The 23,703-nt window shown below is 39.0% G+C and overlaps 1 protein-coding gene across 2 annotated transcripts in view; it reads right to left on the bottom strand.

Moving 5' to 3' along the window:
• LOC135114956 (otogelin-like protein) overlaps positions 1–23,703 on the bottom strand; it is a 33,401-nt gene that overhangs the window by 8,862 nt on the left and 836 nt on the right. The window contains exons 3-8 of one of the 2 annotated variants that reach the window (XM_064031273.1): positions 13,043–13,138; positions 12,397–12,492; positions 9,772–9,867; positions 8,629–8,724; positions 1,869–1,964; positions 778–873 (exon numbers count right to left, since the gene is read on the bottom strand). In XM_064031273.1, the coding sequence (XP_063887343.1) occupies positions 778–873; positions 1,869–1,964; positions 8,629–8,724; positions 9,772–9,867; positions 12,397–12,492; positions 13,043–13,138 (576 nt within the window). The remainder of the gene's footprint in view (positions 1–777; positions 874–1,868; positions 1,965–8,628; positions 8,725–9,771; positions 9,868–12,396; positions 12,493–13,042; positions 13,139–23,703) is intronic. The other variant, XM_064031274.1, reaches the window with a different exon arrangement.

Below are 23,703 nucleotides of genomic sequence, written 5' to 3'. Positions count from 1 at the left end.
TCGTTTAAACGACTTTTAGTCGTTTAAACCTAGTTTTATAAGGTGATCCTTTCATTCCCTGAATCATCTTTTCAATACTGCTTCTAAGGAATCTAATCTATGTCTCTCCTATAATACTGTGTCCAGAACCGCACTGATTGGGTAACTAAAGCTAAATATAACTTGAACATAGTCTCTGCACTTCTCATTCTTACACTCCTAATGGTAAACCGTAATATCCTTTGCCTTTGTTCCTTACTGATAATTATTAGTATACATTTTTGTTTCTTGCTGCATTCAGAATTTCCCACATTATTGAAACACTTACATCGCTGTCTAGATCTGGTGGCCTGTATATGACACCTATGACTACCTTCTTACCTAACATTACATCATTCCATATCGACTTTACAAGTAATGCCTCAAAAACTCAATTCCTCCATCTTTCTATTCGACAAATCTTCCAGATCACTGCCCCACTGTCCCCTTCTTCTATATTGAACATCCTCAGTCTGTCCTTTACTTATAATTTAAACTGGAAACTTCACATCTCTTCTTTAGCTAAACCAGCTTTTGTGAAGTTAGGTGTTCTGAGTACTCTGCATGAGTTTTTCTCACCCCTTCTCCCCCAGCTGCTAACTCTGTAGAGTGGCCTTATCTGTCCATGTATGGAGTATGCTTCACATGTATGGGGGCAGGGTTCCACTCATACCGCTATTTTAGAAAAGATTGGAATCAAAAGTTCTTCGTGTCATCAACTTCTTTTCTCGAACTGACTGCAGTGTAGACTTGACTTACCGATTAAAATTGCCAGAATTACTTTGAAGAGGGATCTGAGGTTTCACTTCATCCTTTTCGCAACAACAACAGCAGCACCCACACCCCTTGTTTATTCTGCAAGGTGAGGCGAAATATTTAAAACAAAACAAATATAAAGCAGAATGATAATGAAAGAACATTTAATGATTTTAGGTGTGATTCACAAGGCCGTGATGTTACCTTGTTCCGTCATCTCGTGTACCCGTGTTCTGGGAAAATTGTTTCACCACTGAACAGATGTCCCCACGCATCCACCTCTACAGTGAATGCAGGCTTAGTCGTTTAAACCTAATTTTATAAGGCGACCCTTTCGGATCCTGAATTATCTTAGTCATTCTTTTCTGTACTGCTTCCAAGGAATCCAATCTATGTCTTTCCTATAATGTTGTGTCCAGAACCGCACTGCATAGTCCAGATGGAATCTACCTAAAAAATTAATATAACTTGAGGATAATCTTTGAACTTTTGATTGTTGCACTCCTCGTCAAAATCACGGGGAGGAGGGACTGTAGGTTTCACTTCATCCTTTACGCAACAACAACAACAACAGCAACCACACCCTTTGTTTATTTTACAAGGTTAGTCGAAATATAAAACAAAACAACAAATATAAAGCAGAATGACAAAGAAAGAACCTTGAATGACTTTTAAGTGTGATGCACAAGACCATTGTGTTGCCTTGTTATGTGATCTCGTGTTCCCGTGATCTAGGAAACTTTTTTCACCACCGCTTCCTTCTCTCCAGTGAATGCAGGTTTAGTCGTTTAAGCCTAGTTTTATAAGGTGATCCTTTCATTCCCTGAATCATGTTAGTCATTCTTTTCTGTACTGCTTCTAAGGAATCTAATCTGTCTTTCCAATAATACTGTGTCCAATACCACACTGTATAGTCCTGATTGGGTAACTAAAGCTAAATATGACTTGAACATAGTCTCTGCACTTCTGATTGTTACACTCCTAATGGTAAACCGTAATATCCTTTGCCTTTGCTCCTTACTGATAATTATTATTATATAGTATTATAAAGAACATTTGAATGACTTGTAGTACGTAATGTAGGCTTGACTTACCGATTAAGATCGGCAGAATCACGGGGGAAAGGGAACGGAATTTTCACTTCATCCTTTTCGCAACAACAACAGCAGCATTCACACCCCTTGTTTATTCTGCAAGGTGAGGCGAAATATTAAAACAAAACAAGAAATATAAAGCAGAATGACAATGAAAGAACCTTTAGGTGTGATTCACAAGCCCGTGATGTTGCCTTGTTCCGTCATCTCGTGTTCCTGTGTTCTAGGAAACTTGTTTCACCACTGAACGGAAGATGTCCCCACGTATCCATCTCTCCAGTGAATGCAGGTTTGGTGGTTTGAGTCTATCTTTATAAGGTGATTCTTTCATTCCTTATTAGAAACCTATTTGGTAATTAAAGGTAAATATAACTTGAGGATAATCTCGGCACATCAGTTTGTTGCACTGCTAATAGTAAACTTCAATATCCTTTGGCTTTATTCCTTAATGACATTTTTTTTTTTTATGAAGGAGGGGGACCGGCCAATGGCAAGAAAAATTGGAAAAAAAAAAGATAAGAAAAAGGCCCACTGATATGCCGGTCGAAAGCGTTACTCAAAATTTCAGGATAAATGTCGTGAAACGTCCCTCTTGAAAGAGTTTAAATGATAGGAAGGTGAAAATACAGAAACAGGAAGTGATTTCTAGAGTTTACCTGAGAAAGTGTTGAATAATTGAGAAAGAAGAAAGTCTTGTGCAGCAAGGCCGCGGAAGGAGGGGAGGCATGCAGTTAGTAAGATCAGAAGGGCAGTTGGTATAAAAATAGCGGTAGAAAATAGCATATCATGCAACATTACAGTGATAAGAAACAAGCGGAAGACAGTCACTTAGAGGAAAAGAATTGATAAGACGAAAAGCTTTTGATTCCACCTTGTCTAAAAGAAAGGTATGAGTGGAACCCCCCTTTCTTGTGAAGCACACTCCATACATGGACGGAAAAGGCCCCTTTTCAGAATTAGCAGCTGGGGCTGGGTGAGAGGTGGGAGGTGAAAGAAACTTGCGGAGACGACTCAGAACACCGAACTTCAAGGAAGATGTTTTAACTTTTTTTTTCATGTTTTTTTCCAGTTTAGATCATAAGTAAAAGACAGACCAAGGATGTTCAGTGTAGAAGAAGGGGACAGTTGTCTGGAAGGTTGTGTTGAGTTGATACATGGAGAAATTGAGTTCTTGAGGCATTGAACAATATTGATTTTGTTTCGCCCCCATCAGAAATTTTAGAGAGATTAGAAGTCAGGCGTTTTGTTACTTACCCGCGTGAACTGTTTACTTCCTGTACGGTTGGAGGTCAACGCAAAGATTTGGAAAAGTGCAAGGTGGTATCATCAACGTAGGAGTAGACAGGAAAATAATTTTAGTTTAAAAGGCCATTGATGAATAATTGGAAAAGAGCAGGTGACTGGAGCACCATTTTTAATAGATTTAGGAGGAGAATAGGGACCGTGTATCACAGCAGTAATAGAACGGTCAGAAAGAAAACATGAGATGAAGTTATAGAGAGAAGGATAGAAGCTGTAGCAGGGTAGTTTGGAAATCAAAGCTTTGTGCCAGACTCTGTCAAAATCTTTTAATATGTCTAAGGCAACAACAAAAGTTTCAACAAAATCTCTAAAAGAGGATGAGCAAGACTCAGTAAGGAAAGCCAGAATACCACCAGTAGAGCAGCATTGACGGAACCCATACTGGCGACCAGGTAGAAGTGATAGATGTTTAAGAATCTTCCTGTTGAGGATAGATTAAAAAAAAAAATTAGATAGGCAGAAAATTAAAGCCATAGGATGGTAATTTGAGGGATTGCAATGATCACTCTTTTTTAAGAACAGGCTGAATGTAGGCAAACTTCCAGCAAGAAGGAAGGATAGATGTTGATAGACAGAGTTGAAAGAGTTTGACCAGGCGAGGTGCATGTATGAAGGCACAGTTTCGGAGAACAGTAAGAGGGAGTCCATCAGGTCCATAAGCCTTCCGAGGGCTTAGGCCTGTGAGGGCATGGAAAATATCAATGCGAATGATTTTAATAGGTAGCATGAAGTATTCAGAGGGTGAAGGAGAGGGAGGAACAAACCCTGAATCATCCAAGGTAGAGTCTTTACCAAAGGTTTGAGGGATGGTTCCGCTTTAGAAATAGATGAGATGGCAATGGTGCCATTATGTTGAAATAAAGAAAGGAAAGATAAAGAAGCAAAGCTATTGGAGATGTTTTAGGCTAGGTACAAGAGGTCACGAGGGGAGTTAGATCTTGAAAAATTTGACACTTTTTACTAACGAAGGAAAAAACTCCTTTATTAGTAGAAAGTTCCAAAATCTTTCAAGAACTAACTCCCCTCGTGACTTCTGGTATCTAGCCAAAAACATCTCCAAAAACTTTGCTTGCCTTTGCATGCCTACATGTGGCAGTCCCTGTATGAACTATACCTATTTATTTCCATATATCAATCTCATCCATAAATCTGTCTAATCTTCTCTTAAAGCTCCCTAATGACTCAATGCTAACAGCTTGATTACTAAGTCCGTTCCATTCATGTACCGCTCTGTTTGAGAACCAATTCCTTCCTATCTTTTTTTAACCCTAAATTTTTCAAGCTTGAACCCGTTATTTCTTGTTTTATCCTGTTTACTGATCCTAAGAATTTTGCTTACGTCCCACTTGTTATAACCCTTATACCACTTAAAGACTTTTGTCAAGTCCCCTCTTAACATACGTCTCTCTAAAGAATGAAAATTTAACAGCTTCAGTCTCGCTTGGTAAGGAATACTCCTCATCCTCTGTATCCTTTTGGTTATTCTCCTTTTTAGTGATTCTAATAGACCTATATTTAGAGCCGTTTATTACAACTCTCTGTCACCTGTCGCTTAGCCATGACTTTATCAAGTGTAACACCTTCCCATCTATCCCGTGCGCCCTAACCTTTCTCAGGAGCTTCTGATGGGGTACCTTGTCAAACGGTTTACTAAAATCCAAATATAGGATGTCATAACTATCACCATTATCTGCCATACTGTAAATCTTACTGTAACAATACAACAAATATAAAGTAAGATGACTATGAAAGAACCTTGAATGACTTGCGATTCACATGAGCATTTTGTTGCTTTGTTCCGTCATCTCCTGTTCCAGTGACTTTGGAAACGTTATTATTGTCATCATCATCAGATTCGTCATCATCAAACATTTTCCTCAGAGTCATGATCACAGTTGTCGAGGAATATTTTTATTTTTAGTACTAATCTGAATCACTATATGTCTGTGTAAAAATTAATAGCATATGTCTCCAAAATGTTTGTTGCTCTTACAGCTCCAGCAAATTATTAGCGCTGTTACTACTGCCGCTGCTACTACTACTACTACTACTACTACTACTACTACTTCTACTACTACTACTACTACTACTACTACTACTACTACTACTACTACTACTACTATTACTACTACTACTACTACTACTACTACTACCGCCAACACCATTGCCACCATTAGTTATTAGCGGTGCTACTACTACTACTACTACTACTACTACTACTACTACTACTACTACTACTACTACTACTGCTACTACTACTACTACTACTACTACTACTACTACTACTACTACTACTACTATTACTACTACTACTACTACTACTACTACTACTACTACTATTACTATAACTATTACTGCTTCCACCGCCAGCTCCATCACCACCGCTACTATTATTACTACCATGCAATCTAATATAGTAAAGCACACTGTCTGTCTGTGTGCCTGTGTGTGGGATGTGTCCGCTTTTCACGGAAGAACCATTGAACTGATTGTGATGAAATTTGATAAGGGGTCCCCTTTCACCCGGGGAGTGACACAGGCTATGTCTTAAGTACTTCCAACCCTAAACCGTTAGAGCATTCATTGTCAGCTTGGAGTTGAATCCCATTAACCTACCGATTCCTTCAGTATGTGATTGAATTTTTTGTGTTACAGGGGTCTCCAACGAATCAATCTTTCAGTAAGGTTTCATCAGTTCACTGATATTATGAATCGTGAACAGAAGTTAATATAACATACACTTATGAAGTGATTGTGATGAAATTTGAAATCAGTCACCGTAACCCAATTTTTGATGGTGGTGCCATCCCATTTTTGATGGGATACCATCCAGATAACTATTCCGTCTTTTTCTGTTCCCTCTCTTCTACGCTGAACATCCTCGGTCTCTCCTTTACTTTAAACTGGAAACTTCACATCTCATCTCTAGCTAAAACAGCTTCTTTGAAGCTATGCTGTCTGAGTCGTCTCCGCTAGTTTTCTCAACCCTCCCAAACTGTTAACTCTATAGAGGGGCCTTATCCGTCCGTGTATGGACGGATGCCTCACATGTTTGGGGATTCCATTCATACTGCTCATTAAGATAGGATGGAATGAAAATCTTTTCGTCTTATCAACTCCACTAACCGGCTGTGTTCAGCCTCTCTCTTATCGATGCAATCTTGCTATCTTCTGCCACTAGTTTCATTGTAACTGCTCTTCTGATCTTGCTAACTGCATGCCTCCCCTTTCCCACGGCCTCACTGCACAACACTTTCTTTTCTCTCATTCCTAGTTTGTCCACCTCTCTAATGCACGAGTTAACCAGCATTCTCAGTCATTTATCGTTTTCCTGATAAACTCTGGAATTCCCTGCCCGCATCTGTATTTCCTGCTTTCTGTGACTTGAATTGTTTCATGAGGGAGGTTTCAAGACATTTATCTTTTAATTTTTGATGACCGCTTTTGACTCTGTGCTGTTTTCTTCTTCTTCCTCTTCTTTTTTTTTTTTTTGCCCTTGGCCGTTTCCCTCCCTACTTAAAAAAAATAAATAAATAAATAAATGCCTCCCATCACTGTAACCTAACACCATTTATTTGCACCCTCTTTTCCGTAGAGTTAAGCCACACACTGATGTAGCTCAGAGTTTTCTCTACAATACCGTGAGTCAGTACTCTATGTGATACTCCTATGGGGTACCGTGTCGGATGCCTTACTGACGTCTATATAAATTATATCGTAGTTTTCTTCGCTCTCCACCGCTTGTATTACTCTTTTATGAAACGCTAATAGGTTTGTAAGACAAGGAATTATGTTGACTCTCCTAAATTTGCTATTTTTTTTTTTTTTCTTTTTCTAGATGTTCTAGGTTTGATGGTTTCTAGCGTCATGCATAATGCAGACGTTAAACTAATTGGGTGATAATTGCAGTTTTGTGACTAATCCCTTTCTTAATAATAGGTACTACATTTGCCTGTCTCCATATCTTAGGTACTTCTTCCTTACCTAATGATTTCCATAATGACTCAGCAATGGCTTTGCTAAACTCACCATTACACTCTTTCAATACCCTGGGGAAGATATCTGGCCCTGGAGATTTAGTCGTTTTTTTTTTTTTTCTATGTCCTTAACGATAATGTCCGTACTTCTGGCGATATCCCTGTTTGTCTATCTTCTGTCCACTAAAAAAACTTATTCTGCCTGCGCTTTCCGTACTGCGTCTTCCCTGGAAAATGTTTAGAGAAAATTTAACTATATCCAGAATTCCTCTTCACTGTCTATTGTTTCTCCACTTGATTTCTTTAAAAGGACATTTTTTTTTTTGCCTATTCTTAGTATTTTATAACTGGAAGAATCTATGTGGGTTATTTTTTTGCTTCATTTCCTATCGTAATTTTGTAATTTCTTCTGGCAGCTCTAACATTTTCCTTCACACTCCTAGCTAAACTTTTTTTTTTTTTACTTATTTTCCTCCTGAGCCTTGCTTTCATCCATTTTGGTTAAATTTTACTACTTCTTAGTACTTCGTCTGGTATAAAATATTCCTGACCCATGTGAATTTTCTGTGCTAATTACTTATAATTTGCCTCCAACGAATTTAAGTGCTCTACCTTATTCCAGTTTATCGTGCATAGAAAATCCCTCAGACCTGAGTGGTTTCCCCTGGCAAAGTGAGATACAAGGGAGTGATTTGGATTCTTGTTAACCTGACTTGTGACCTCAAACCTAGCTTCTCTGTGATCTGAATCCCCTAAATGTTCACCTACCCCTATTCCAGAGATTAAATTTTCATCGTTTGTTAAATCCAAATCTAAAATATTACCTTATTTTGTAAGTCCGATATTTAGTTGTTTCTTAAGGCAATCTTGAATGACCTCTAGAAACTCTTCTGACTCTCTGTTTCCTATCAAAATATCCCAGTCTATATTTCTGTAATTAGAATTCCCAATGATACATACATTTTTGTTTCTTGCTGCATTCAGAATTTCCCACATTATTGAAACACTTACATCGCTGTCTAGATCTGGTGGCCTGTATATGACACCTATGACTACCTTCTTACCTAACATTACATCATTCCATATCGACTTTACAAGTAATGCCTCAAAAACTCAATTCCTCCATCTTTCTATTCGACAAATCTTCCAGATCACTGCCCCACTGTCCCCTTCTTCTATATTGAACATCCTCAGTCTGTCCTTTACTTATAATTTAAACTGGAAACTTCACATCTCTTCTTTAGCTAAACCAGCTTTTGTGAAGTTAGGTGTTCTGAGTACTCTGCATGAGTTTTTCTCACCCCTTCTCCCCCAGCTGCTAACTCTGTAGAGTGGCCTTATCTGTCCATGTATGGAGTATGCTTCACATGTATGGGGGCAGGGTTCCACTCATACCGCTATTTTAGAAAAGATTGGAATCAAAAGTTCTTCGTGTCATCAACTTCTTTTCTCGAACTGACTGCAGTGTAGACTTGACTTACCGATTAAAATTGCCAGAATTACTTTGAAGAGGGATCTGAGGTTTCACTTCATCCTTTTCGCAACAACAACAGCAGCACCCACACCCCTTGTTTATTCTGCAAGGTGAGGCGAAATATTTAAAACAAAACAAATATAAAGCAGAATGATAATGAAAGAACATTTAATGATTTTAGGTGTGATTCACAAGGCCGTGATGTTACCTTGTTCCGTCATCTCGTGTACCCGTGTTCTGGGAAAATTGTTTCACCACTGAACAGATGTCCCCACGCATCCACCTCTACAGTGAATGCAGGCTTAGTCGTTTAAACCTAATTTTATAAGGCGACCCTTTCGGACCCTGAATTATCTTAGTCATTCTTTTCTGTACTGCTTCCAAGGAATCCAATCTATGTCTTTCGTATAATGTTGTGTCCAGAATCGCACTGCATAGTCCAGATGGAATCTACCTAAAAAATTAATATAACTTGAGGATAATCTTTGAACTTTTGATTGTTGCACTCCTCGTCAAAATCACGGGGAGGAGGGACTGTAGGTTTCACTTCATCCTTTACGCAACAACAACAACAACAGCAACCACACCCTTTGTTTATTTTACAAGGTTAGTCGAAATATAAAACAAAACAACAAATATAAAGCAGAATGACAAAGAAAGAACCTTGAATGACTTTTAGGTGTGATTCACAAGGCAGTGATGTTGCCTTGTTCCGTCATCTCGTGTACCCGTGTTCTGGGAAAATTGTTTCACCACTGAACAGATGTCCCCACGCATCCACCTCTACAGTGAATGCAGGCTTAGTCGTTTAAACCTAGTTTTATAAGGCGACCCTTTCGGATCCTGAATTATCTTAGTCATTCTTTTCTGTACTGCTTCTAAGGAATCCAATCTATGTCTTTCCTATAATGTTGTGTCAACAACCGCACTGCATAGTCCAGATGGAATCTACCTTAAAAATTAATATAACTTGAGGATAATCTTTGAACTTTTGATTGTTGCATTCCTCGTCAAAATCACGGGAAGGAGGGACTGTAGGTTTCACTTCATCCTTTTCGCAACAACAACAACAACAGCATCCACACCCTTGTATATAGTATTATAAAGAACATTTGAATGACTTGTAGTACGTAATGTAGGCTTGACTTACCGATTAAGATCGGCAGAATCACGGGGGAAAGGGAACGGAATTTTCACTTCATCCTTTTCGCAACAACAACAGCAGCATTCACATCCCTTGTTTATTCTGCAAGGTGAGGCGAAATATTAAAACAAAACAACAAATATAAAGCAAAATGACAATGAAAGAACCTTTAGGTGTGATTCACAAGCCCGTGATGTTGCCTCTTTCCGTCATCTCATTGGGGATTCCATTCATACTGCTCATTAAGATAGGATGGAATGAAAATCTTTTCGTCTTATGAATTCCACTAACCGGCTGTGTTCAGCCTCGCTCCTATCGATGCAATGTTGCATCTCTTGCTGTCTTCTGCCACTAGTTTCATTGTAACTGCTCTTCTGATCTTGCTAACTGCATGCCTTCCCTTTTCCCACGGCCTCACTGCACAACACTTTCTTTTCTCTCATTCCTAGTCTGTCCACCTCTCTAATGCACGAGTTAACCAGTATTCTTAGTCATTTATCGTTTTTCTGATAAACTCTGGAATTCCCTGCCCGCATCTGTATTTCCTGCTTTCTGTGACTTGAGTTGTTTCAAGAAGGTTTCAAGACATTTATCCTTTAATTTTTGATGACCGCTTTTGATTCTGCGCTGGTTTCTTTCTTTCTTTTTTTTTTTTTTTTTGCCCTTGGCCGTTTCCCTCCCTACTTAAAAAAAAAAATAAATAAATAAATAAATGCTTCCCACCACTGTAACCTAACACCATTTATTTGCACCCTCTTTTCCGTAGAGTTAAGCCACACACTGATGTAGCTCAGAGTTTTCTCTACAATACCGTGAGTCAGTACTCTATGTGATACTCCTATGGGGTACCGTGTCGGATGCCTTACTGACGTCTACATAAATTATATCGTAGTTTTCGTCGCTCTCCACCGCTTGTATTACTCTTTTATGAAACGCTAATAGGTTTGTAAGACAAGGAATTATGTTGACTTTTCTAAATTAGCCAGTTTTTTTTTTTTTTTTCTTTTTCTAGATGTTTTAGGTTTGATGGTTTCCAGCGTCATGCATAATGCAGAAGTTAAACTAATTGGGTGATAATTACTGTTCTTTGACTAATCCCTTTCTTAATAATAGGTACTACATTTGCCTGTCTCCATATCTTAGGTACTTCTTCCTTACCTAATGATTTCCATAATGACTCAGCAATGGCTTTGCTAAACTCACCATTACACTCTTTCAATACCCTGGGGAAGATATCTGGCCCTGGAGATTTAGTCGTTTTTTTTTTTTTCTATCTATGTCCTTAATGATAATGTCCGTACTTCTGGCGATATCCCTGTTTGTCTATCTTCTGTCCACTAAAAAAAAATTATTCTGCCTGCGCTTTCCGTACTGCGTCTTCCCTGGAAAATGTTTAGAGAAAATATAACTATATCCAGAATTCCTCTTCACTGTCTTTTGTTTCTCCACTTGATTTCTTTAAAAGGACATTTTTTTTTTGCCTATTCTTAGTATTTTATAACTGGAAGAATCTATGTGGGTTATTTTTTTTGCTTCATTTCCTATCGTAATTTTGTAATTTCTTCTAGCAGCTCTAACATTTTCCTTCACACTCCTAGCTAAAATTGTTTTTTTTACTTATTTTCCTCCTGAGCCTTGCTTTCATCTATTTTGGTTAAATTTTACTACTTCTTAGTACTTCGTCTGGTATAAAATATTCCTGACCCATGTGAATTTTCTGTGCTAATTACTTATAATTTGCCTCCAACGAATTTAAGTGCTCTACCTTATTCCAGTTTATCGTGCATAGAAAATCCCTCAGACCTGAGTGGTTTCCCCTGGCAAAGTGAGATACAAGGGAGTGATTTGGATTCTTGTTAACCTGACTTGTGACCTCAAACCTAGCTTCTCTGTGATCTGAATCCCCTAAATGTTCACCTACCCCTATTCCAGAGATTAAATTTTCATCGTTTGTTAAATCCAAATCTAAAATATTACCTTATTTTGTAAGTCCGATATTTAGTTGTTTCTTAAAGCAATCTTGAATGACCTCTAGAAATTCTTCTGACTCTGTTTCCTATCAAAATATCCCAGTCTATATATCTGTAATTAGAATTCCCAATGATACATACATTTTTGTTTCTTGCTGCATTCAGAATTTCCCACATTATTGAAACACTTACATCGCTGTCTAGATCTGGTGGCCTGTATATGACACCTATGACTACCTTCTTACCTAACATTACATCATTCCATATTGACTTTACAAGTAATGCCTCAAAAACTCAATTCCTCCATCTTTCTATTCGACAAATCTTCCAGATCACTGCCCCACTGTCCCCTTCTTGTATATTGAACATCCTCAGTCTGTCCTTTACTTATAATTTAAACTGGAAACTTCACATCTCTTCTTTAGCTAAACCAGCTTTTATGAAGTTAGGTGTTCTGAGTAGTCTGCATCAGTTTTTCTCACCCCTTCTCCCCCAGCTGCTAACTCTGTAGAGTGGCCTTATCTGTCCATGTATGGAGTATGCTTCACATGTATGGGGGAAGGGTTCCACTCATACCGCTATATTAGAAAGGACGGAATCAAAAGTTCTTCGTCTCATCAACTTCTTTCCTCGAGCTGATTGTAGTGTAGGTTTGACTTACCGATTAAGATCGCCAGAATTACGGGGAAAAGGGATCTGAGGTTTCACTTCATCCTTTTCGCAACAAGAACAGCAGCACCCACACCCCTTGTTTATTCTGCAAGGTGAGGCGAAATATTAAAACAAAACAAATATAAAGCAGAATGATAATGAAAGAACATTTAATGACTTTTAGGTGTGATTCACAAGGCAGTGATGTTGCCTTGTTCCGTCATCTCGTGTACCCGTGTTCTGGGAAAATTGTTTCACCCACTGAACAGATGTCCCCACGCATCCACCTCTACAGTGAATGCAGGCTTAGTCGTTTAAACCTAGTTTTATAAGGCGACCCTTTCGGATCCTGAATTATCTTAGTCATTCTTTTCTGTACTGCTTCTAAGGAATCCAATCTATGTCTTTCCTATAATGTTGTGTCCAGAACCGCACTGCATAGTCCAGATGGAATCTACCTTAAAAATTAATATAACTTGAGGATAATCTTTGAACTTTTGATTGTTGCATTCCTCGTCAAAATCACGGGAAGGAGGGACTGTAGGTTTCACTTCATCCTTTTCGCAACAACAACAACAACAGCATCCACACCCTTGTATATAGTATTATAAAGAACATTTGAATGACTTGTAGTACGTAATGTAGGCTTGACTTACCGATTAAGATCGGCAGAATCACGGGGGAAAGGGAACGGAATTTTCACTTCATCCTTTTCGCAACAACAACAGCAGCATTCACATCCCTTGTTTATTCTGCAAGGTGAGGCGAAATATTAAAACAAAATAACAAATATAAAGCAGAATGACAATGAAAGAACCTTTAGGTGTGATTCACAAGCCCGTGATGTTGCCTTGTTCCGTCATCTCGTGTTCCTGTGTTCTAGGAAACTTGTTTCACCACTGAACGGAAGATGTACCCACGTATCCATCTCTCCAGTGAATGCAGATTTGGTGGTTTGAGTCTATCTTTATAAGGTGATTCTTTCATTCCTTATTAGAAACCTATTTGGTAACTAAAGGTAAATATAACTTGAGGATAATCTCGGCACATCAGTTTGTTACACTGCTAATAGTAAACTTCAATATCCTTTGGCTTTATTCCTTAATGACCTTTTTTTTTTTTTTATGAAGGAGAGGGACCGGGCAATGGCAAGAAAAATTTGAAAAAAAAAAAAAAAAAAAGGCCCACTGATATGACGGTCTCCATACAGAGTCGAAAGCGTTACTCAAAATTGCAGGATAAATGTCGTGAAACGTCCCTCTTGAAAGAGTTTAAATGATAGGAAATGAAAATACAGACACAGGAGGGGATTTCTAGAGTTTACCTGAGAAAGTAGTGAATGATTGAGAAAGAAGAAAGTCTTGTGCAGCAAGGCCTTGGAAGGAGGGGAGGCATGCAGTTAGTAAGACCAGAAGGGCAGTTGGCATAAAAATAGCGGTAAAAAATAGTATATCATGCAACATTACAGTGATAAGAAACAAGCGGAAGACAGTCACTTAGAGGAAAAGAATTGATAAGACGAAAAGCTTTTGATTCCACCTTGTCTAAAAGAAAGGTATGAGTGGAACCCCCCTTTCTTGTGAAGCATACTCCATACATGGACGGAAAAGGCCCTTTTTCAGAAATAGAAGCTGGGGCCGAGTGAGAGGTGGGAGGTGAAAGAAGCTGGCGGAGACGACTCAGAACACCGAACTTCAAGGAAGCTGTTTTAACTAGAGATAAGATGTGAAGTTTCCAGCTTAGATCATAAGTAAAGGACAGACCGAGGATGTTCAGTGTAGAAGAAGGGGACAGTTGTGTATCACTGAAGAAGAGGGGATTGTTGTCTGGAAGGTTGTGTTGAGTTGATACATGGAGAAATTGAGTTCTTGAGGCATTGAACAATATTGATTTTGCTTTGCCCCTATAAGAAATTTTAGAGAGAGATTAGAAGTCAGGCGTTTTGTTACTTACCCGCGTTAACTGTTTACCTCCTGTACGGTTGGAGGTCAACGCAAAGATTTGGAAAAGTGCAAGGTGGTATCATCAACGGAGGAGTAGACAGGATAATAATTTTAGTTTAAAAGACCATTGATGAATAATTAGTAAAGAGCAGGTGACAGGAGTACCATTTTTAATAGATTTAGGAGGAGAATAGGGACCGTGTATCACAGCAGTAATAGAACGGTCGGAAAGAAAACATGAGATGAAGTTATAGAGAGAAGGATAGAAGCTGTAGCAGGGTAGTTTGGAAATCAAAGCTTTGTGCCAGACTATGTCAAAATCTTTTGATATGTCTAAGGCAACAACAAAAGTTTCAACAAAATCTCTAAAAGAGGATGAGCAAGACTCAGTAAGGAAAGCCAGAATACCACCAGTAGAGCAGCATTGACGGAACCCATACTGGCGACCAGGTAGAAGTGATAGATGTTTAAGAATCTTCCTGTTGAGGATAGATTAAAAAAAATTTAGATAGGCAGAAAATTAAAGCAGTAGGATGGTAATTTGAGGGTTTGCAACGATCACCCTTTTTTAGGAACAGGCTGAACGTAGGCAAACTTTCAGCAAGAAGAAAAGATAGATGTTGATAGACAGAGTTGAAAGAGTTTGACCAGGCGAGGTGCATGTATGGAGGCACAGTTTCGGAGAACAGTAAGAGGGAGTCCATCAGGTCCATAAGCCTTCCGAGGGCTTAGGCCTGTGAGGGCATGGAAAACATCAATGCGAATGATTTTAATAGGTAGCATGAAGTATTCAGAGGGTGAAGGAGAGGGAGGAACAAACCCTGAATCATCCAAGGTAGAGTCTTTACCAAAGGTTTGAGGGATGGTTCCGCTTTAGAAATAGATGAGATGGCAATGGTGCCATTATGTTGAAATAAAGGAGGAAAAGATAAAGAAGCAAAGCTATTGGAGATGTTTTAGGCTAGGTACAAGAGGTCACGAGGGGAGTTAGATCTTGAAAAATTTGACACTTTTTACTAACGAAGGAAAAAACTCCTTTATTAGTAGAAAGTTCCAAAATCTTTCAAGAACTAACTCCCCTCGTGACTTCTGGTATCTAGCCAAAAACATCTCCAAAAACTTTGCTTGCCTTTGCATGCCTACATGTGGCAGTCCCTGTATGAACTATACCTATTTATTTCCATATATCAATCTCATCCATAAATCTGTCTAATCTTCTCTTAAAGCTCCCTAATGACTCAATGCTAACAGCTTGATTACTAAGTCCGTTCCATTCATGTACCGCTCTGTTTGAGAACCAATTCCTTCCTATCTTTTTTTAACCCTAAATTTTTCAAGCTTGAACCCGTTATTTCTTGTTTTATCCTGTTTACTGATCCTAAGAATTTTGCTTACGTCCCACTTGTTATAACCCTTATACCACTTAAAGACTTTTGTCAAGTCCCCTCTTAACATACGTCTCTCTAAAGAATGAAAATTTAACAGCTTCAGTCTCGCTTGGTAAGGAATACTCCTCATCCTCTGTATCCTTTTGGTTATTCTCCTTTTTAGTGATTCTAATAGACCTATATTTAGAGCCGTTTATTACAACTCTCTGTCACCTGTCGCTTAGCCATGACTTTATCAAGTGTAACACCTTCCCATCTATCCCGTGCGCCCTAACCTTTCTCAGGAGCTTCTGATGGGGTACCTTGTCAAACGGTTTACTAAAATCCAAATATAGGATGTCATAACTATCACCATTATCTGTTATACTGTAAATCTTACTGTAACAATACAACAAATATAAAGTAAGATGACTATGAAAGAACCTTGAATGACTTGCGATTCACATGAGCATTTTGTTGCTTTGTTCCGTCATCTCCTGTTCCAGTGACTTTGGAAACGTTATTATTGTCATCATCATCAGATTCGTCATCATCAAACATTTTCCTCAGAGTCATGATCACAGTTGTCGAGGAATATTTTTATTTTTAGTACTAATCTGAATCACTATATGTCTGTGTAAAAATCAATAGCATATGTCTCCAAAATGTTTGTTGCTCTTACAGCTCCAGCAAATTATTAGCGCTATTACTACTGCCGCTGCTACTACTACTACTACTACTACTACTACTACTACTACTACTACTACTACTACTACTACTACTACTACTTCTACTACTACTACTACTACTACTACTACTACTACTACTACTACTACTACTACTACTACTACTACTACTACTACTATTACTACTACTACTACTACTACTACTACTACCGCCAACACCATTGCCAGCATTAGTTATTAGCGGTGCTACTACTACTACTACTACTACTACTACTACTACTACTACTACTACTACTACTACTACTACTACTACTACTACTATTACTATAACTATTACTGCTTCCACCGCCAGCTCCATCACCACCGCTACTATTATTACTACCATGCAATCTTATATAGTAAAGCACACTGTCTGTCTGTGTGCCTGTGTGTGGGATGTGTCCGCTTTTCACGGAAGAACCATTGAACTGATTGTGATGAAATTTGATAAGGGGTCCCCTTTCACCCGGGGAGTGACACAGGCTATGTCTTAAGTACTTCCAACCCTAAACCGTTAGAGCATTCATTGTCAGCTTGGAGTTGAATCCCATTAACCTACCGATTCCTTCAGTATGTGATTGAATTTTCTGTGATACAGGGGTCTCCAACGAATCAATCTTTCAGTAAGGTTTCATCAGTTCACTGATATTATGAATCGTGAACAGAAGTTAATATAACATACACTTATGAAGTGATTGTGATGAAATTTGAAATCAGTCACCGTAACCCAATTCTTGATGGTGGTGCCATCCCATTTTTGATGGGATACCATCCAGATAACTATTCCGTCTTTTTCTGTTCCCTCTCTTCTACGCTGAACATCCTCGGTCTCTCCTTTACTTTAAACTGGAAACTTCACATCTCATCTCTAGCTAAAACAGCTTCTTTGAAGCTATGCTGTCTGAGTCGTCTCCGCTAGTTTTCTCAACCCTCCCAAACTGTTAACTCTATAGAGGGGCCTTATCCGTCCGTGTATGGACGGATGCCTCACATGTTTGGGGATTCCATTCATACTGCTCATTAAGATAGGATGGAATGAAAATCTTTTCGTCTTATCAACTCCACTAACCGGCTGTGTTCAGCCTCTCTCTTATCGATGCAATCTTGCTATCTTCTGCCACTAGTTTCATTGTAACTGCTCTTCTGATCTTGCTAACTGCATGCCTCCCCTTTCCCACGGCCTCACTGCACAACACTTTCTTTTCTCTCATTCCTAGTTTGTCCACCTCTCTAATGCACGAGTTAACCAGCATTCTCAGTCATTTATCGTTTTCCTGATAAACTCTGGAATTCCCTGCCCGCATCTGTATTTCCTGCTTTCTGTGACTTGAATTGTTTCAAGAGGGAGGTTTCAAGACATTTATCTTTTAATTTTTGATGACCGCTTTTGACTCTGTGCTGTTTTCTTCTTCTTCCTCTTCTTTTTTTTTTTTTTGCCCTTGGCCGTTTCCCTCCCTACTTAAAAAAAATAAATAAATAAATAAATGCCTCCCATCACTGTAACCTAACACCATTTATTTGCACCCTCTTTTCCGTACAGTTAAGCCACACACTGATGTAGCTCAGAGTTTTCTCTACAATACCGTGAGTCAGTACTCTATGTGATACTCCTATGGGGTACCGTGTCGGATGCCTTACTGACGTCTATATAAATTATATCGTAGTTTTCTTCGCTCTCCACCGCTTGTATTACTCTTTTATGAAACGCTAATAGGTTTGTAAGACAAGGAATTATGTTGACTCTCCTAAATTTGCTATTTTTTTTTTTTCTTTTTCTAGATGTTCTAGGTTTGATGGTTTCTAGCGTCATGCATAATGCAGACGTTAAACTAATTGGGTGATAATTGCAGTTTTGTGACTAATCCCTTTCTTAATAATAGGTACTACATTTGCCTGTCTCCATATCTTAGGTACTTCTTCCTTACCTAATGATTTCCATAATGACTCAGCAATGGCTTTGCTAAACTCACCATTACACTCTTTCAATACCCTGGGGAAGATATCTGGCCCTGGAGATTTAGTCGTTTTTTTTTTTTTTTTTCTATGTCCTTAACGATAATGTCCGTACTTCTGGCGATATCCCTGTTTGTCTATCTTCTGTCCACTAAAAAAACTTATTCTGCCTGCGCTTTCCGTACTGCGTCTTCCCTGGAAAATGTTTAGAGAAAATTTAACTATATCCAGAATTCCTCTTCACTGTCTATTGTTTCTCCACTTGATTTCTTTAAAAGGACATTTTTTTTTTTTTGCCTATTCTTAGTATTTTATAACTGAAAGAATCTATGTGGGTTATTTTTTTGCTTCATTTCCTATCGTAATTTTGTAATTTCTTCTGGCAGCTCTAACATTTTCCTTCACACTCCTAGCTAAACTTTTTTTTTTTACTTATTTTCCTCCTGAGCCTTGCTTTCATCCATTTTGGTTAAATTTTACTACTTCTTAGTACTTCGTCTGGTATAAAATATTCCTGACCCATGTGAATTTTCTGTGCTAATTACTTATAATTTGCCTCAACGAATTTAAGTGCTCTACCTTATTCCAGTTTATCGTGCATAGAAAATCCCTCAGACCTGAGTGGTTTCCCCTGGCAAAGTGAGATGCAAGGGAGTGATTTGGATTCTTGTTAACCTGACTTGTGACCTCAAACCTAGCTTCTCTGTGATCTGAATCCCCTAAATGTTCACCTACCCCTATTCCAGAGATTAAATTTTCGTCGTTTGTTAAATCCAAATCTAAAATATTACCTTATTTTGTAAGTCCGATATTTAGTTGTTTCTTAAGGCAATCTTGAATGACCTCTAAAAACTCTTCTGACTCTCTGTTTCCTATCAAAATATCCCAGTCTATATTTCTGTAATTAGAATTCCCAATGATACATACATTTTTGTTTCTTGCTGCATTCAGAATTTCCCACATTATTGAAACACTTGCATCGCTGTCTAGATCTGGTGGCCTGTATATGACACCTATGACTACCTTCTTACCTAACATTACATCATTCCACATCGACTTTACAAGTAATGCCTCAAAAACTCAATTCCTCCATCTTTCTATTTGACAAATCTTCCAGATCACTGCCCCACTGTCCCCTTCTTCTACATTGAACATCCTCAGTCTGTCCTTTACTTATGATTTAAACTGGAAACTTTACATCTCTTCTCTAGCTAAAGCAGCTTTTGTGAAGTTAGGTATTCTGAGTAGTCTGCATCAGTTTTTCACACCCCTACTCCCCCAGCTGCTAACTCTGTAGAGTGGCCTTATCTGTCCATGTATGGAGTATGCTTCACATGTATGGGGGCAGGGTTCCACTCATACCGCTATTTTAGAAAGGGTGGAATCAAAAGTTTTTCATCTCATGAACTTCTTTCCTCGAATTGACTGTCATCAGCTTCTAATATTATCGCCGCAGTGGTGCATCTTTTGCTATTTTCTACCGCTATTTTCACGCTAACTGCTCTTCTGATCTTGCTAACTGCATGGCTCCCGTCCTCCCGTTGCCTTGGTGCAGAAGACTTTCTTTCTCTCATCCCTGTTCTGGTCACCTCTCTTATGAAAGAGTTAACCAGTACTCTCAATCTTTCCTCCCTTTGTCTGGTAAACTTTGGAACTAACTGCCTTTTTCTGTATTCCCTCCTTCGTATGACATGAAATGTTTCAAGAGGAAGGTTTCAAGGCACTAACCATTCAATTTTCGATGACTCACTTGACATCTCTTTTGGGAATGGCACCTCTGTGGGATTTTTTTTTTTTTTCAGATTTTTAATAATTTGTCCAGTGATTCTCTTAGATAAAAAAAAAAAAGTTTTGACAGTATTATTTATGTACATTGTATTTTATCTTATCCTTGATGTAAAAAGCCGATCCGCCGCCTTTTCTCCCTTGCCTATCCATACTAAAACGTTATACCCATTTATCTCTATTTCTGGCAAAAAATATCTTTGTTAAGTCTACCCATGTTTCTAACAGTCCTATGATGTCTAAGTTTTCTGTTTTGGCAATCCCCCTTAAAAGATAAAATTTATTTCTGATGCTCCTGCGATTTGTATAATACACCTTGAACTCACTCTTACTTTGCTGCCCACTGTTACCCCTGTTATTCTTATCTGCCCTGTAGGTGCCTCTGCCTGATACTGATTCTCTTTTCCTTCTCCCGGCTACTTACTCAAAAAAAAAAAAAAAAAAACACTGCAAGGCACGAACCTCACGGTCGATGGATCAAGCCAGCATGTTGGTCTTCACCTCGAGAGGTGCACCCCATTCCGCTGGTATAGGTGGTCCCGCCGTAGAAACGCTCCCAGGTGTCACCAGAAACCCAACTAATGACTCTGTAGTGATTTGCCAACTAATAATTCAGTATAATGGAGTGTCATGTGGCACCTGCAGACCTCCTCGGCAGGACCCCAAACACTACGGGATTCCCCCCCACTGTCCATTCACTGCCGTTTCAAGATGGCTAAAGCCACCTTGAAACAACGCAATAGGACACACTGTTGACGTCCTTTTCCCCAGTGTGGAAACACAACAGGGTGGGTGCCTTCGCTTGCTATGCACGCCTCTATCTTATCACTAACATGCCACATCCCGGCACCAGGAAAATACGCGTGTCCTGCGTCGCCCATCTCTAGCACAGAAGGTCCTATCTAAAAATCTAACTTGGTTGTCCCCAACAACCAGAACTTTACCTGAAGGCAGGGAACAAGCGACTGTCTTATTCTTCTGAATTTTCTTCACCTGTTCCTCCTTATTATGAACGCAAAGAGAGCTTTCGCAAGTCCACTCCCTCCTGTGGTGCCTTCCTGGGTTTACACAAGACCCAGCACTGGACACTTCCCTCCACTACTCTTCTGAAACAGACTCTCTACTAGATAAGGCGTCTGCTATCAGGCTTAGCTCTATACAACAGAAGCCTCAATACCCTCACACATAAAATCCATGACTTTGGACTACTACTACTACTACTACTACTACTACTACTACTACTACTACTACTACTACTACTACTACTACTACTACTACTACTACTACTATTACTATTATTACTACTACTACTACTACTACTACTACTAATACTACTACTATTACTATTACTACTGCTACTACTACTACTACTACTACTACTACTACTACTACTACTACTACTACTACTACTACTACTACTACTACTACTACTATTCTCGAACGCTATAGACAAAAGCCCCTACCTCAACGCGAATCTTGGCGGGCCATGGATTTTATCCTCATTGGATGGCGATGTCCAGTGAGGTGGTTTGACATTGTTTTGGTGACTGGATAAACACGGCCGAACACCTGGCTCTCCTAGAGTGGTCCACCCTTCCACGTGTTACCGGTAGTTCCTTGAGTCCCTCACCCATGTCAAATGCTTTCCCTCCAACCCTCCGCTCTCTCTCTCTCTCTCTCTCTCTCTCTCTCTCTCTCTCTCTCTCTCTCTCTCTCTCTCTCTCTCTCTCTCCATACATCCTGAGCTAAGAAAGTTTCGAGCAGGTTTCGTATAACTTCTTCAACTTGAAGAAGTTATAGAATGCCAGCTCGACACTTTCTTGGCTCAGCAAACATCAACCCTAGATAAAAAAAAAAAAAAAAAAAAACATATTATCCACTTTTGCCATAAAACCATGTCTAGTGCTTATAGAAAAGCTTAAGAATCTTCCTGTTGAGGATAGATTCAAAAACTTTAGAGAGGCAGGAAATTAAAGCAATACGACGGTAGTTTGAGAGATTAGAACGGTCACCCTTTTTAAGAACTTGCTGAATGTAGGCAAACTTCCAGCAAAAAAGAAAAAAAGGTATATGTTGACAGAGTTGAAAGAGTTTCACTAGGTATATATCAATTCACAACCTTCTATCTGATCGCCAGGATGGGTTCCTTCAAGGCCGCTCTACTGGTGATCTGACTTTCCTTACAGAGTCTTGGTCATTGCCTTTTAGAAATTTTGGTGAAACTTTTGCTGTTGCCTTAGACATATCAACACCTTTTGATAGAGTCTGGCACAAAGCTTTGATTTCTAAATTAACCTTCTGCGGCTTCTATCATTCTCTCTGTAACTTCATCTCAAGTTTTCTTTCTGACCGTTCTATTGCTGGTGTGGTAGACGGTCACTGTTCTTTTAAATCTATTAATTGTGGCGTTCTTTAAGGCTCTGTTCTGTTATCCACTCTCTTCCAATTATTCATTAATAATCTTATAAACCAAACTTCTTGCCCTATCCACTCCTACGCTGATGATACCACCCTGCACTTTTCCACGTCTTTTCACAGACTTCCAATCCTTCAAGAAGTAAAACAGTTCATGCAGGGAAGCCACAGAACGCCTGACTTCTGATCTCTCTAAAATATGTCATTGGGGCAGAGCAAACTTAGTATTGTTCAATGCCTCAAAAACTCAATTCCTCCATCTATCAACTCAACACAACCTTCCAGACAACTACCCCCTCTTCTACACCGAACATCCTCGGTCTGTCCTTTAATTATAATCTGAACTGGAAACTTCACATCTCATCTCTAGCTAAAACAGCTTCTATGAAGTTAAGTGTTCTGAGACGCCTCCGCCAGTTTTTCTCACCCTTCCAGCTGCTAACTCTGTACAGGGGCCTGGCATGGAGTATGCTTCACATGTCTGGGGAGGGTTCCACTCATACCGCTCTTCTAAACAGGGTTGAATCAAAAGTTTTTCGTCTCATCAACTCTCCTCAAACTGACTGTCTTCAGCCTTTCGCATTGCCGCAATGTCGTATTTCTTGCTTTCTTCTACAGGTATTGTCATGCTAACTAGTGTTCTGATCTTGCTAACTGCATGCCTCCTTTCCTCCCTCGGCCTCACTGCACAAAACTTTCTTCTTTCTCTCACCCTAATTCTGTCCACCTCTCTAATGCAAGAGTTAACCAGTATTTTGAATCATTCACCTCTTTTCTTGTAAACTCTGGAAAACCTTGCCTCATTCTGTATTTCCACTTCCTATGTTTTTAATTCTTTCAAAATGGAGGTTTCTAGACAGTTATCCTTCAATTTTTGACTACCGCTTTGGACCGTATTCGGGGACCGGCATCTCAGTGGGCTCTTTTTTTTTTTATTTGGACTTTTGTTGCCCTTGGCCGGTGTCCCTCCTACATAAAAAAAAAAAAAAAACTCACTGATAATGTGGAAACTCTTATATTACATGAGTGCACGGACAGAACATTACATATATGATATGGTTACCAATAAGAGCGAGTCTCTTTACTGAGGAAACTTTCTTTATACGAAATATTATTCTAAGTTTTCTTG

This window comes from Scylla paramamosain, chromosome 28 (assembly GCF_035594125.1).
Source record: "Scylla paramamosain isolate STU-SP2022 chromosome 28, ASM3559412v1, whole genome shotgun sequence".
NCBI classification, from domain to species: Eukaryota; Metazoa; Arthropoda; class Malacostraca; order Decapoda; family Portunidae; genus Scylla; species Scylla paramamosain.
The sequence above is the reverse complement of the archived record's forward strand: the minus strand, read 5'-3'. Positions and strand labels throughout refer to the sequence as shown.